A 16,688-nucleotide genomic window follows, 5' to 3' on the forward strand; every position below is an offset into this window, starting at 1 on the left:
ACACTACGGTTATTCTGCTAAACTATACTAGCCACTCTTCAGCCTGAAATGCTCTCCTCCTTTCTACTGCACTGAAAGGTGGATGGAGAGCATCCAGGGCCTTCCCTTACACTCCATACACTGTGTACCACCCCTCACACCTACCTCTTCAGCCTCAGCTCCTATCAGCCCCCCAGCTTCTCTTCCTCTCTAACCACTTGAATCATTTTCCTGTTTCTCAAACTTGACAAAGCCTGGGCCCTGCTTTTTGTTCCATCCGATTGAAACACTGTAACCCTCACACTTACAAACATGCTTTGTAGAATTTAAATTCTTTTTCTTTAGCTTTCAGTTCAAATATGTTGATGAGGTCTTCCTTCCCAAATCATCCTATCTAACACAGTCTCCTGCAGAGACTCATTACCTTGGCTCATTTCTTCCCTAGAACTTATTATAATTTGTAATTATCTTACTCATGTGTTTATTTTCATGGTTTTCTGCCTGTCAACATTCACAAGGCCTCCATGCAACTCATGGAGGCTACCACTTGTCTGTTTTGTTTTTATTTCTCCAATGCCTGTCACACAGACATTCATTAGGTCTTTGTAGAATGAATTAGCACAAAAGATAAACAACTTGTCCTTGGCTTATCTCTTCACCACCATGATGCACCATGGCAAAGGCCTGACCCAAGATGGTACAACTCAGATGGAGTAGAGTCTGTCCTTCACTCTTCTAACACAGGAGGAAGTTTCAAAGAAGATTCCAGGGCAAAGAGATGTTTGTTCTATGAAGAGGTTGACAGAATGTAGAATAAAACTTTTATGTCTTTTATGCCTAAAAATGTATTTGAAGTCTGGCAGTGCCAAGAGGACCTTCTGAGACTGCCCTAAGGCAGGGTCTCTGCCCCAGGCTCAGAGCCCACAGGCACTGGCACTCTAAGTAGCAACATGACCAGCAGGATTAGCTTGGAGCTTGGCTCCCTGTCTCTCCAGCCCAGTGGTTCAACGACTCATCTCAACAACCAGATAGAAAGCTGCATGCAATGCTTTCCACAGCACACTAATCAGAGAGCCAAAACACGGCTCATTTCAGGATGCTGGCTCCCAAGTCTAAGCCTCTGTTCCCAGGCCACTGCTTCACAGCCAGGAAGATGCTGTGAAGTGGAACTGTAGGAGGGTGGGGTGCAACACCTAAGAGAGGAAAGGAAATATCCAGAATATCCTGGGGCCATTCTAGGGCAAAGCTCTCAGAAACAGTCCACAGGAGAAAGTGGAACAAGGGCCCCTCCTCCTTATGGTGTCTCTACAGACTGACTACACAGGAGGCTTTGGCTCTGAGGCAGTGCTTCTCCGCCTTCCTAATGCTCCAACCTTTTAATACAGCTCCTCATGTTATGCTGACCCCAACCAGAAGATTATTTTGTTGCTACTTCATACCTGTAATTTTGCTAGTGACATGAATCATAATGTAAATATCTGATATGTGACCCCTGTGAATGTGTCACTCAGTACCCCTCCCCACAAAGGGTTGAGACCTGCTCTAAAAGGAGCAAAGGCGTAAGTACTCCTACTTATAACCTGCAGTCAGGGGTGGTGGTGAGGTTATACAAAACAACAAATCAACAGTCAAGTTTCTAGGTCAATATTCTTAAAACAAGGGGGAGATAGGATTTTTCATCAAAAAATGAGGATTGCACTACATGTGAGAGAAGAGTTCAAAGTGCCTTGATGCACTGGATTTGTGTAAACGCGTGCTTCCTGGAGCTGGGAAAGGTTAGCAGGGCTGTACAATGCTATCTGATTGTTCTCATATGGCTGTGAGAAAGGAATTAATTGTATGATTTGGGCCACTATAAGTATTAAGCCTATGTGAAGAGATAGGGAAGAACTTTCCTAGTCTGGGATGATGACAAATGCCTCCATTTTCCTGTGCACCTTTGTGGGGTTTGTGAGTGGCACTTGACTAAACAGGGACACAGACAAGGACACGGATCAGCTGAATGGCCTTTTGGTCAGGTATGTCAAGGAAAGGTCTTGGAACTGGATGGCTCAACAGTGAAGAGAGCCTGCTGCTCTTCCAGAGGACCTGAGTTCAGTTCCCAGCACCCATGTTAGGTGGCTCACAATAACCTGAGACTCTCTCGAAGACATATGACACCCTCTTCTGGACTCCGCAGGCATCCCACACACTTGGCACATACAAATACACACAGAGCACATTTTTTTTTTTTTTTAATGAAACAAAAAGAAAAAAAGAGCAGGGCCGTGGTGGTACACTCCTTTAATCCCAGCACTTGGGAGGCAGAGACAGCTGGAGCTCTGTGAGTTTGAGGCCATTCTGGTCTACAGAGCAAGTTTCAGGACAGCCAAAACTACACAAAGAAACACTGTCTCAAAAAAAAGAGGGGGGGATGGAGGGAGGGAGAAAGAGAGGAAGGGAGGGAGGGAGGAAGGGGAGGAGGGAGGGTCAGGCCGCTAATGTCCCTTTATAGCTTTTATATAACTGTAAAATTTTTTAAACTAGTAATTATCAAAATACTGAATAGGATCTATTTAACCTACAGTTAATTCCAAATAATTTACATGTTTCAGAACATGGTTCACAAACTACCTGTAATAACCAGTTAGTATTTCAAGCTTTATGGCTGTCTCAACTTTACCACTATAGCAAAAAAGCATCCTTAGATGATATGTAAACAAATGAATTTCACATGATTTCCACAATTGTGAAATATTCTTCTTGGTTTTTCTAACTATTAAAATGAGAACCAACTTAGTTCATGGGTCACACCCAAACAGGCAGCAGTCCCAACATGCACACTGTACGTGTCTGGTCTGTGTGTTAACATGCTATACACACATAGCAAGGAGCCTAGAACCCTCAGCCAACCCATGCCTAAATTTCCTTTCCTCTCTTTCAGGAAACACCAAGCAAGGAAAACTTATTAACTCAAGGCAATTAACACGGAAAACAGAAACTGTTAATTCTCTAAAATCAAATTGTTTAAGCTGATTATTAAAAAGTTAGGAGACCTGGGAACACTGGGAACGTGGTAGCTTCTACTCACATACTACAAGAAAGCCTATTTTAACACTGACTAATGAGAGGAAAAGTCAGTCTGAATTAAAGACTTCCAAAGGCAATTTTATTGTTCACCAAGGAAGTATCACCGAAAAGCAGAAGGCCTAATAGGCTTGTTTTAATGAATAGATGACTCATTGGTAATCACCGCATGAATTGTTGGGATTCAAATGGGTGCTCTTAAAGAACTGGGGAGACAGCTCCACTTTTAAGCATTGAGACAGGTTAAGCATTCCCCTACAGCATCTATTTTCTTGGTAAGATAGGTTTTCCTCAGAGATTGTGGAAGTAAACGTCCACAAAACCCTCACAAATTGTGATAAAATCTACACTGTTAAATTTCAAATAAAAATTGTAGCACATATAGCCAGTTGTGGTACACGCCTTTACTCACAGCCCTCAGGAGACAAAGGCAAATCTCTGAGTTTGAGGCCAGCGTGGTCTGTAGAGCAAGTTCCAGGACATTCGGGACTACATAGAGAAAATGTGTCTCAAACAAACAAACAAATTCACACTCATGAATTGGGTAACATTGCTAGTATTTCCAAATCAGTGTCATCACTAAGCCTCCTAGTCCCTAGGACCAATACAGTACCTTTTGCCTTTTTTAAATCCTTTCAAATTAGTTTGGAATTTGTCTTCTTGGAGTTTCACCTCTCTTGCTCCAGTCTGTAGATTCATTCTTACATGGGATCCTGCAGGAACTGCCTGACCTGAAAGTGAAGAGGAGAAAAGCTACATGGGGTAAGGAGCCTTGGCAGGACAGTGCTGGCTAACACACCAACAGGACTGAGCAGTTCCTGCAGATCAGAATACCACGTCTGCTTTACTCTGACCCAACCTCTCCTTGCATCCCGGCTCCCACACACCACTCACAGACTCTTTACTGTTCTCTACAGAATCTACAAGTCATTAAGGCCAGGTGGTCAAAAGGACCCACAATCTCAAGATCAACATCTGCTTAGTAGACTGTGATAATGAAGTGGATAACTCCTCAATCACCATCAAGACCTGGTGGCATTATTGTCTTTTTCTGTAACATCTTCGTGCCCCTCCCATAAAAGTTCCACAGCACCCAGGATACCCCAGAATGCTAGCAAGCTGTGTAGCTCATCACCCTTGTTTTTTTTTAAAACCAGGCACTTTTGCATCTCTTTTCCCTGAACACAGAAACTGTATTTCTTCCTTTTGGATTTCCCCAGCCAGTATGCTAGAGCTTGGTACATAAAATGTGTGGTTCATAACACTCATGAATAAGAGAAAGGAAGCAGACAGTTATGATGACGCACACCTTTCATCCCAGCACTCTGGAGGCAGAGGCAGGCAGATCTCTGAGTTCAAGGGCAACATGGTCTATAGAGGGAATTCCAAGGCTACACAGAGAAACCCTGCAACAAAACAACAACAACAAAGGCAGCAAGACACAGCAGCCAAGAAAGCAGGCAGCAGAGCTAAGAGAAACTGAAAACTACGCCCACTTATCTCCAAGGAACAGATCCATTAGCTGGGGAAACAAGTGTTGTAAGTGGATGTGCTATGTGTATACAATGCACAAAAGTACCCATGGATAGTTTACCAGCAACTGTGCCAATATCACGGTCTACAAACAGAACATTATACTCATTCATTCCATCATTCTGAGAAAAGGCATTTACCAGGCAACTATTATACACTAGACCAACATGGTAGCTTCTAGGAATACAAAAATGATTTTTCTTTAGATTCTGGGAATAAAAAAAAAAAAAAAAATGTCCTCACCGCGCAACCTAGCTAGCCCAAAACTCACTATTTAACCCAGGCTGGCCTTGAACTCTTGATCCTCTTGTCTGAGCCTCCTAAGTGCTAGGATTACAGGCATGTACCAAAACATCCAGGACAAAGATTATTATCAATAGCTGCAGGATTGAACAATTCATAGAAGGAGCTTTGTGGAGACTGGAAATTTGAAGCAAAAATGATGCTTCTAAACCTGGAAGTGGTGACACATACATCTAATCCTGGCATTCAGGAGATAAAGGCATGAAATGAATGACAATTTTTCTTTTAAAAAAAAAAAGATTAAGATTAATTCTGACGCTTGGACTTTGCCTGTTTTCTGTGTGTATTGGCATGGAGTTTGATTCAAACAGGCCTGGTAGTAATACCTCTAATCCCAATACTTAGAGCCTGCAGCAAGAGGATTTTGAATTCGAGGCTGCCCTGGGTACTCATTATGAGGACACCCTGAACTACATAGTGAGACCTTAAAAAAAAAAAAAAAAAAAAAAAAAAAAAAGACAATCTAAAAAAATTCTTTGTAAGAAAAACCTAGCACAAGCTCTCAGGATGGTCACATGAACCCAGAGACTAAAAGAGTACTGATGTAGTAAGAGTTTCAGCGTTCTCAGTGCTAGCAGGACTACAAGTAGCTTGAGTTACTGTAGCCACTCTGCCTCCAACCCAGGAACTAGGAAATAACACCCAGTGATGTATCTTTTGGTTCTGCAGCTCTGGCTAAGACACACAGAACCCACAGTACATCTAATGACCTGCTCTAAGGACAAAAGTATGTTGAAGTCAGAGCAGGGACAGTCTTCCCTGCTGTGGCTAGGGTCCACACTGGGGCAAAGGGAACCCTAAAGGAAGGGACCCTGTGTGCAAAGGCTTCATCAAAGAAGCCGTGCATGGCTTAAGGGAAAGGCTGGCCCCAGCACTGCAAACTCATGAGACTCACACTGCTGCTCGACCATGAGACCTGGTTTCTCTTCCTAGAACAGAGAAATAAAACTAACAATCTGAGTGTGACTGCACATACCTGTAATCCCAGCATTTGTGACACAGAGGCAGGAGACTTGCCACAAGTCCCAGGCCAGCCTGGGCTACACAGTGAGTTCTAGGCCAGTATAGGTTGCAGAGTGAGACTCTGACACAAGAAAAAAAAAATTAAAAACAAACAAAAACCCCAATGACCTAAGATGGTTCCAGAAAAAGGTCAGGCTAAATATTGACAAAAAACAGAGAAATGGAAACTTCCATTCCTAACAGGTAATTATTATTCCTCCCTGAACACATGAGGGAGAGAGGGTACTTCAACCAGAGAGATCTCTAACAAAACAAATAGAACAGTCCCTTCTGGGTGCCTATTAAAGAGATTTGAAACTCAGAAAACAGCTGTTCATCCCAGCTGTGCACTACCCAGACCACCTTTGATATACACATCTGCTTTGCCATCTTCAAAACCTGTCCAATTTTTCTGCTACATCTGTCTGTCTACCTTCCCTCTCCCTCTCCTTCTCTCTCTCTCTCTCTCTCTCTCTCTCTCTCTCTCTCTCTCTCTCTCTCCTCTCTCTCTCTCTCTGTCTGTTTTATTTGACAGGTCTCACTATAAAGCCTGCCTCTGCCTCCAGAGTGCCAATAAATCTAATAAAATTTGTTTGTTTAGCTTTTTTTTAAGACAGGGTTTCTCTGTATAGCACTGGCTGACCTGGAACTCTCTCTGTAGATCAGGCTGGCCTTGAAATCAGAGAGCCACCTGCCACATGAGCATTAAGATTGAAGGTGTGCACTGCCACCACTTAGCTAATAATTCTTTAAAAGGAGAAGAAAAATTTAAAAACCCAAGAATAAAAACAAATCATTTTCTCCATCTTTTCACTATTGCTTGTCTAGACTATCACCATTTTTCATCTGGATACTATCATAGCTTCCCAACAGGCCTCCCCGCCCCCCCCCACTGTGTGTGTGTGTGTGTGTGTGTGTGTGTGTGTGTGTGTGTGTGTGTGTGCGCGCACAGAGGAGAGATGGGGGAGAGGGTCAGAGAGGAAAGGACTTGAGAGAATCTCTGCTTCAAACCTTCTGATGGTCTCTTATTGTTTTACCCTTGTCAGTGAGGTCCACCAGTGACCCTCTCCTCAGCCTTATCTACCCCTTGCCCCCATACTCCACTCCATGAGGGAATAAATCCCCCCCATTAGAGCCATTTTACCTGCTGTTCTCTTTGCCTGAAAAGCTACATCTAGTGCCAGCCTCCAACCATCTCACTTCTCCATCCAAGCTAAGGGACATTTCATCTGCTCTGAAGTCTGTCTCCTCAGACCAGATCTGTCTATCCAAGACGCTTCATAGCTCCACAATCTTATTTCCAAGCTTTAAAGTTTATATGGTTATATGTTCACCATTGAATTACCTCAGTATATACTAAATGCTCAATGATTATTTGTTGAGTTAAAAATTTAATACAGAAATATAAACCTTTGTTGTCTGAGAGCTTTCAACTAGAGCAAACAGATTCATAACAATTAGTCATGTTAAAAGTTATTTTTATTAGTAAGGTACTAATGTTTATAATATCAATAGTGATATCTTAAGAGTTCTGATTTTGGTCTCAGAAATGGGATAACAAAAGAACATGAATATATACGCTTCAGAATTAACGGGTGGAAGAGAATAGGGTCTTATGTGAATAATTATTTTATTTGGAGAAAATTCTGAAATTGCTCTTTTCACATGAGCCACCACAGGGGGCAAGAAGAAGCACAATAGCATTGACTCAAAATACAAAATACAGGGTAAGCACACTGAGTCTGTGGGGCCAGTGTGGCAGCATTCGCAGGGCAACAGAAAATACAGAGTTTCAAATGTTTCTACCCTGCTGGGAAAAATGCCAAGTTGGAGTGTGATCTGACCTGCATCTCATAGCTTCAGTAAAGGAAGAAAAAAATAGCAAACAAACCAACCAACCACCAAAACCCTGGGAAAGAGCAGAGACATTACAAGACAGCCAGAAAAAGAAAGGGGTTGGATGACTGTAAGACAGGGGCAGGAGACTGGGGCCCCAAACCAGTACAAGCCCTCCACCCCGGAAGCCTGTTGGAGGCTGTTACCCACCATTGACTCTTTGGAGACAAATCCCAGCCATATTACCCCGGCCCACAGAGACTGCGTTCTGAAGAGAGCATGGTGCTTTCACTCCCGAGGCTGTCAATGTGCTCCACCACCAGGACCCGGGCACAGGACTCCTGCTTTTCCCATCTGCAGCACAGAGCAGCGTTTCTCCAGTTTCTTCCTCTCTGCCTGTTATTCTACACCATGTGGCCCTGCACTTCTTCCTAAGGGCAGAGTGTGCTTTCCAGGGGACTTGGCTTAGGAGATGCTTTGGCTAACAAGACACTACCAGACATGCCGCTTGGGATAGGCTTTTGTCCCTTGAGTGTCTGTCATCTCCATGAGGAACCTTGTCACCTGGATGACAACTACAAGTTGGGGGTAGGTCACACTAACTCCCGGTATAGTCAGCCATCAAGCTGAGTTAATTTTAAATGTGATTTAAAAATTGCAAAAACAGTACAGTTCCTACATATTCCAAATCTCCTTTCCCAAAGTTGATATTTTTATATAGTCATACAAAAATTACTATTAGTGTAAACTACAGAACCCTTTCAACCCTTACCAGTGTTACCACTACCCAGTGTTCTGGAAGTTATTATTGTGTTTTTCCCCCTTCTTTTCATGTGTATACATGTGTGGTATGTATATGCATATATGCATGTTCACAGAAGTATGGGTTCACATGTGTGGAAGTCCAAAGTTGATATCAGGACTCTTCCTAACTCATTTTTCCACTTTATTCTTTAAGACAGGGTCTCTCAATCAAACCCGGAACTCACTAATAAGGATGGTCATGTTAGCTAGCTTAGCCTGGAAATCCCTGTATATTTTGAGCTAACTCAAAATGGCCTTTTGAAACTTCAAAGCCTGAATGACATACTTCCTTCAGCAAGGCACATTTCCTGATCCTGCCCAAATAGGCACCAATTAGGGACCAGGCATGGAGGACAACCCATCTAAGCCACTATAGGCAGCTTCTACCTGCCAAGGCTGGGACTGCAGAGAAGCCACCATGCTCACCTTCATTTATGTGGATTCTGGGGAGCAGACTCTGGTCCTCTTGCTTGTGTAGCCATCTCTCCAGCCCCAAGAGTAGTAATTATTTTGCTGTTCAAAATGCTTCAGTTTTACCAATTAGGAGGAGTCCTTTGGTCAGCTCTCACATTATTTTAACAAGTAACTATACTTCCTCGACACCAGTTTCTTTTTTCAAAGAATTCTTTCCTTTCTGATTTCTCAAGAAGTTCCACGTTCACCTTATAGTTTCTTTTTCTCAGACCCCATTTTTAATTGGAAAACTGTTAAGAAACCAATATTAATGCTGGAGTTGTTTGTTCCTACTAGGGAGTCATTGCTTATAGCACCTCTGAGGGGACACAGATCCCTCATCTATGTATAAAGTAAAACACATACACAAACACATTTCTATTTCTGCTTATCTGTATACATATGCTTTTGTGACAGGGTCTCATGTAGCCAAGGCTGAGGATGACTTGAGCTTCGGATCCTGCCTCCTTGTCTGAGTGCTGAGTTTATAGATGTACCACCATGTGTGTTTTAGTTGGCGCTGGGGACTGAACATGGTGCTTCATGCTAGGCAAACGCTCTACCAGCCCTGATCTATATATATTTTGAAACTTACATAGATACTACAGACTCCAATCTAACATAACAGAATCATCCATCTTCTTACTTTCCTCATCTGTGACTATCTCTCCGTAGATCTCATTATCTATGATATATTTACATTTATATCTAACTCTACAACGTAAAGCAATTTGTTTCAAAAATGCCAACCTATCAGCTAACAATAGAGTTCTGTGAATAAAGAAACTTGCCTCAACTCTCACAAAGCTAGGTTCAATCCTTGGGCCCCACATGGTAGAAGAAGAGAACCAATTCCCACAGTTGTCTTCTGACCTCCATATATGAGCCAAGCATGTGCACCACCCATGCACACATGTACATCAATAAAATGCTGTAAACAAAAATTTAATGCCAACCCATATCTTTATGAGAAACACATTTATCAAACTAGACCTTAGCATTAATGTATAGCACTTTTGCCATTGGCTTTATACACAAAGTCTCTTGGGTTGCTTCTTCCCAACCCTCTTTAGCATTGTTATATCATTAGATTTGTAATTGCTGGCTCATTCTTGGTATTTACATTCCTTTTTTTGTGGTCCCATCCCTCTACATCCTGGCTGTTTTACTTGTTCCTCTGAGGGCATATGAGGGTGTGTGTGCTCTGACTGGTTCTAAGAGTCAGAGCTACACAAGAAGGAATTACTATTGCTTCATGCCAAGCTTTTAGCTGTTTTGCTTATGGTAGCAATTCATCCCAATGGTCCTAAAACATGGAAGTTAAGAGCAGCTAATAAAATAATGATTCTTTCTAGTATTAAAATATCCTTTTGCAAAATGTGATGATGATGGTAGATGGTAGTTGGTTTCTATGCTAAAGTCTTTAACTCAGCAAAGTAAAAAGTTGGCTTTGGTCCCCAGAATTTTCTTTTGAATTTTTTCTGCTTCATAGAACACCATAATCTAGAAACTACCCTTGTATTCTGTCTATCTGCCTCAGGATATTTGAGAATTATTCCCACTGTATACTACTATAAATGAGTGAACTTGGCAGTATATAAATCATCTCTCAGTAAGTTTGTTTAAAAATTGTATTTGTTCAGATAAAAAATGCTGTCCTTCTAAGCCCAAGCAACCATTAGTTTATCAGATGTCATCCAATGATAGCAAATATTTCTAGGGGCCAACACAGCCCTTAAGCTCAAAACTCAGAAACAGTCCCGGGAAGGCAGCTCTGAGAAGGACAAGAGAATAAAGAGTCAGGAAGCCTGAAACCATGAAGACCTGGGCAGAAGGGCAGATAAGATCAGTGATCCCAGGGGCAGGACACAACTGTCCATGGAGGAAGGCTGGTGAAGAGGAGAAGGGCCATCTGCCAGAACACAGGGAAGGGTAGGGCCTGTGAAAAGTGCCCTTTCAAAATGCAGTCAAATTTGAACATCTGAAAGCTAAACAAAACATAGCTATAAATAGAATTCAGCCCACAGATGCCAATTTGTCACTGCTGGAAAAGATACATTTCACCCATTAACAAATGCTGCCTGACTCAGTATTTGTCCTAGCTCATCCTAGGGCCCAGTGATTAAAATTTGTCCCTCTTGGACTCAAAACTGCAGGGACCTCCTCAGGCCATGAGGCAGAGGCATCACCTGGCTGCCCAGCCTTGGCAGACATAGCACCAGCTAGGATGGATGCTCTTGTACCTGCCTGGAAGCAGATGCTTCTGCTGTTTCGTGGCTTCAGGGAGAAAAGGTATGAGCTATATTCTGTGGGATCCTGCTGAGTGGTTCTCCACTCCAGGGTTTCTAGTTATACCTGGATACAGAGGTGGCAAGACAAAAGGCTATCCCTGTTAGTTAGCCACATGTAGCAAACACAACAACAACAACAAAAAGAAAACAAAGATGGCATCACTGGGCTCAATATCCTGACACAGAACATGCTGACATGGGAATGAGTTCCTGGGTTGAGCCAGCACTGCCTGAGAGCCATTGCGTGCCAATTAGAGGCAAGAACCAAGGACAAGGTGAGCCTCTAAAGGGCCCTAAACACCCAGATGCCAAGCAGCTCAACAAATATATCCACCATAACTCAAGGCACACAGCCACACACGTCAGCCACAAGGGACAGTTTCAGGGACTGGCTCTCTCACCAGGATCCCGTATCATTGGCCTGGCTCTGACCTTGGGGACTGCCGAGTGTCCAGGACCCTGGTTGGTCTGGCTAAGCACAACTGAGGCTTCTGTCTCTCAAGGAGCATTCTCTGCACTTACCCCTGCCCCCCAGTAGATGTGAACAAAGTGGCTCGATAAGCACTGGCCAATTGAACTTTTAATTGCATCACTTAGTGCTAGATTGTTAGGTTGTTGAACTCATTTGTTGTGTGCTTTCCCCTTTCCTTGGTGTGTGAACAATAAACTGTGTACTGGAAAAAGACAACTGACCACCTTCCACTCTGTGACAAGTAAGTTGTATTAAAGGCACCACACTACCATGGGCCCTAAAACTCATGATATCCAGGCAGAGATGTCTTTGGTAGCCAGGTGAGTTTAGCCAAATTCCTTTATCTTTCTGAATCTTTTCACCCTTATGTAACAAACAAAAAATTCACCAAATCTGCTTTCGCTAATGTGCTATATATATAGTCTTTGTAGAGAACCAATGAGAAAGATCTACTGTGTTCAGAAGAAGTAAAAAGTACTTCAGGAAAGCAACCTCTAAGTCACCAAGAGGTAAATGTCAACCAAGATGAAATACAGGCTTCATTTTTTTTTTTTTTTTTAAGTTCTTCAGGTATATATTAAGAGTAAAATCTCTCCATTAAAAAGCTGTTTTCTGAAGGGCAGGGACCAATTACTTAGGCCCCAGCCCAGGCTCAGCTCCAGGGCACACAGTAGGCCTCCAGAACACCAGCTCCTTCTGCCACACCAGACAGAAAGGAATAGAAGGAATATGCCACACCACACGCTTCACTAGGGCCGCCACAGCCTAACTAGGGCTGGGCAGCCCTGAGACAGCCCAGGCCTGGTTGCCATGACTACCACAGCCCTATCCTCCTGCCTTTGCCTTTTTATTCAAACCCCAAACAAGCCCTGGCAAGGTCCCTGATGCACACAGATGAGCATCTCTGTCTCCAGCAGGAGCTGAACTGAACAAGGATAGAAGTGTGCACAGATCTCTAGGGCATTGAACCCTGAACTGTACTTTAGGATATTATTTTTTAAGTGAATTACAAACAGACTTTTTTTTTTTTGAACAACAAAGCACTTAATGAGATATTCTGGGTTGTGGTTATCCTGACACATTTGTTTTAAAGGACTAAACAATGACAAACCAAGAAAAATAGAAAATTTTGCCAAGCTGATCTTTTCCTCTGAGTCACAGACTCTCAACTGTGTGGGGTCTGAGGTCTCTGAGATAGTTTCCGAATTCAAGCAGAGCTCTGGGCACAGGAAAGCCCCTCAGAGAGCCACCTCATTGGCTTTCCTGATCTTCCTACAAAGAACCTCCAAAAATCTCACTGCTGTCCCCAAACCACTGTCTCCTTCCCAGTGCCAAGGCAGACAGATGGCAGCTGGTCTTCCAATCTCTAGAACAAGCAGATTCACGAAAGCAAGCATCCGTGACATGGCTATGCTTGCTATCAGCATGACTACATCTAGAGCTGAATAGAAAGCCCAGGTTCGGGGCATTACCTGTGAGGGCTTTTGCCTTAAATGGGGATCATCTGAAGTCAGAAGACCTTTCCTAAATCAGGCATGACTTCTGCTGGCAGCCTATACAAAGGACATGGGAGAAAGAAGCTTTCACTCTGCCTGCTTGTCCTCACTCTGGATTCACTGGCATTGGAGCCCATCTCCTCAGGGTTCCAACATATACTGCAGAGTAGCTGACATATCCAGCCTCATTCATGGACTGTGGACTTTCTGCTGGGAGACAGCCATTGTTGGGTTAGCTGGACCATAGCCTGTAAGCCACTCTATTAAATACAGAGATGGATGGATGGACGGATGGACAGACGGACAGATATTCATTCTAGCAGTTCTGTTTCTCTATACAAATACTATGAAGTCACTTAGAAAATTTTCTCTTGGGGCTGGAGAATGACTGAGTAAAGAACTTGCTGTGCAAACATGAGCACTACCTGAGTTTGGATTCTAATACTTACATAAAAAGCTGGGAGTGGGGCAGTGGACTCCTGCAACCCCAGTATCAGCAGGGGCAGAGGCAGAAGGATTCTAGAAGCTCATGGGCGAGTCAACCTAATCAAACAGTGAACTCTAGGTTCAAAGAGACTGTCTCAAAAAAATGAGGTGGAGAGACACAGAGAATTACCAGTATTGGTCTCCATATGGATATTCATGAATACATACAGCCACAAACACATGGGTATATCACACTTACCACACAAACGACCAAGGAGATGGTTTCCTGTCACAACAGAAGTGCAAGGCTCTACTATAAACCGAACATAGTGAGCCCCTCTCTCAGTGAACATTTACTGAGGTCTGGGCAAGAGCTCATGTTTTCTAGACATTCCCTCTATCATGGTCTACTATGTATGCTCTGGACCTCTTGTGTTGGTACATGTCCATAAACAGGACCAATCAATCCAGTTACTGGAGTCTAGTAAGTAAATGGGAAAGAGAGATAAGGCCACTTAAAATCCAAAACGTAAAGAAGGCTTTCCTGAAAGCCATGTCTGAGCAGACTATAAACTGAGGGAGTTCAAGGAGCAAAAGGTGGCCAGGCCACATCACTGTCCTCTCAGACACCAAAGCCTGAACTTGGAGGGAATATGAAATAAGGACCAGAAAAACTAGGAATTCTGACACCGTCCCATGAGCGTCCCCCACAGAGGCATCAGATCCTCAAGCACATGCACTAAGACTTCCCATCAGCCCCAAGGACTTATCACGGCCCCACATTTAATAATTTTGGGGGTGAAATAAAGGAGACCGGGATGAAGAAGGCAAAGAAGTCCATAATGCACCTCTATTTAGTTCCCAGTCAGCTTACTGCCTATACGCTCATCATTCTTACTTCACAAGACCAGGCAAGGAGGACTAACAAGCACAGTAGAGACCTTATCTGGGCACTTGGGCTTTTACACTCATGTGGGTATCTTGTTTCCTGGTAGGTTCACCATTTACTGTCTCTGTAAGACACACTCCTTGTTCCTTTAACTTTACAGAATTCTGAACTTACTCACACGTCACTGAAGACAGAGAGGGAGGCAGGGAAAGAGTGAGGGGTGGAGAGAGAGAGAGAGAGAGACAGAGAGAGAGAGAGAGAGAGAGAGAGAGAGAGAGAGAGAGAGAGAGAGAGTTGAGGGTAAGGAGAAAAAAGACAAAGAAAATTAGGAAAAGGAAAAGGAATCAGCCATAGACCCAAGGGAGTTGGGAAGAAAGATTAAGCCTTACAGTCCCATTAGTCTTAGTCCTCTAAACCGGCTTCAAAGCTATTCAGTAAAATAAAGATCATTTTTTAAAAATGATACAGTAGCAGCAAACTTCCCTTCATAATGCAGAGGTGAAAACCCGACAAACTGGGAGTGAAGGAGTTAAATGTGCTCGGTTTCTCAGGGACCAGGGGCATCAGGTTTGTTACTGCTCATTTTCTAGAGGAGGACACCAAGAGTGCAAGCCTTTCCTACCCAGGCACAATTTCATTAGCAGCTCATTAGCAGGATGACACAACTGCTTCTGACTCTTGTTTCTCATAATATTTATTGGTTAATTGACACTTTGAACACAGGTTGACTGAGAACCAGAGAGTGCTAAGCCCACTCATTATCAAATGTAAAGCATAAAGGGCTGTACTCTAAATGTGTTTTGTCCTCATTTGTTTTCCTAAAGGAGAAAGCATAATTTAATAAGAAGGTTAAAAGACCAACGTGCCAACGTATGGAGATGTAATTTTAACCTCTCTCTTCCCTCTCCCACACCAATTCCCAGGGCCCTGTCACCATAATTGGCAGTTTGTTCTTCTTATAGCACTCGTTACTTCCACCGCCAAACATGGTTCTAGGAATTATTTCTAAATGGTATCAAGTACTACTGGCCGCTGTAATTTCTCTACCACAAAAGTCCCTCAGTCCCTCCATTTGTATGCTCTCAGCAGGGCAAAGTAAGGATGTCCATAGCGATGACTAGGGGGGCAAATTTCTACAATAGAATTTTTCTCTAGATTATCCACAAAGGACAAGGACACCCACCCCCTCCTCACCACTGCCACCTTGGAGTACAAACCAGAGTAAGAGGAAAGAGGGTAGAGGAACAACAGGCACAGTGTAGAGAAGACAGCCACCAAAACAACCGGTGCTCCTTCCCATTGCAGGCTCCTTGAACAACAAATGATGTCACTGAACTAAGCCTTCTTTCACCTATAAGAGTGTGTAGCAGATGATCCCGGTTTGCAGCTTCTTATTTCAACGGTTTGGATCATGGGTACTGAGAGATCTCCTCAACAGTGTTACGCTTTCTTTTCATCTGCATTGCTGGTTTCACCAGCCAGAGCTGCAACACTGAGCCAATAATTGCTCAACCCAGGCAGCAAAGGGATGGCTTGTGAAGACCCTGTTCCCACCACCTGACAGCTCTATTAGAGTCCTACACCTTGTACTAATAAGCTCTGACTCGTCTACAGAGCAGCATCAAGGTGTCAATGTGACAGGGTTAATAAAGTTCATCATAGGGAGTAAAAGATACACACAGGAGATGCTTAGGGCCGACATTACAGAGTCCTCAATATGGCGTTTACTTTGTTTTTGCTTGATTTGTTCGTTTTCCCAGCTATGAGCCAGGGACTAGTGCCATGATAGATGCTCAAACTGTGTAAACAGTTCTCAACAAACACCTGCTTAAGTTCTATAGAGCAGGGTTGAGCACATGATTTTTGTAGCATTTTCATGCCAAACTGCCTTATTAAGGCTACAAACAACAACAACAACAAAAAAAATCAATAACAATGAAATCTACAGGGTATCTGAAACGAGAAGGCAACAAATAAGCAGTACTACCTGTAGGTCACCAAAAATCGAAGAGGTCAAATCCAGCAGCATAGCTTACATAAATGCAGGGGTGAGGACTTAAACAAGAGCAAATGCCAGCAACAGGGGAAAAGTTTCATGTTTCCCAGTAAGCTTAGCTCAGTCATGAGCTTCAGACAGT

The 16,688-nt window shown here is 43.2% G+C and overlaps 1 protein-coding gene across 4 annotated transcripts in view; it reads right to left on the reverse strand.

The window, feature by feature from the left end:
- The window catches only part of Sil1 (SIL1 nucleotide exchange factor), a 218,031-nt gene that overhangs the window by 76,741 nt on the left and 124,602 nt on the right, over positions 1-16,688 (reverse strand). For all 4 annotated transcript variants that reach the window (XM_051202275.1, XM_051202272.1, XM_051202273.1 and 1 more), the window contains exon 4: positions 3,659-3,776. In XM_051202275.1, the coding sequence (XP_051058232.1) occupies positions 3,659-3,776 (118 nt within the window). The remainder of the gene's footprint in view (positions 1-3,658; positions 3,777-16,688) is intronic.

The sequence above is a fragment of the Phodopus roborovskii genome, unplaced genomic scaffold (genome assembly GCF_943737965.1).
Source record: "Phodopus roborovskii unplaced genomic scaffold, PHOROB, whole genome shotgun sequence".
NCBI lineage: Eukaryota > Metazoa > Chordata > Mammalia > Rodentia > Cricetidae > Phodopus > Phodopus roborovskii.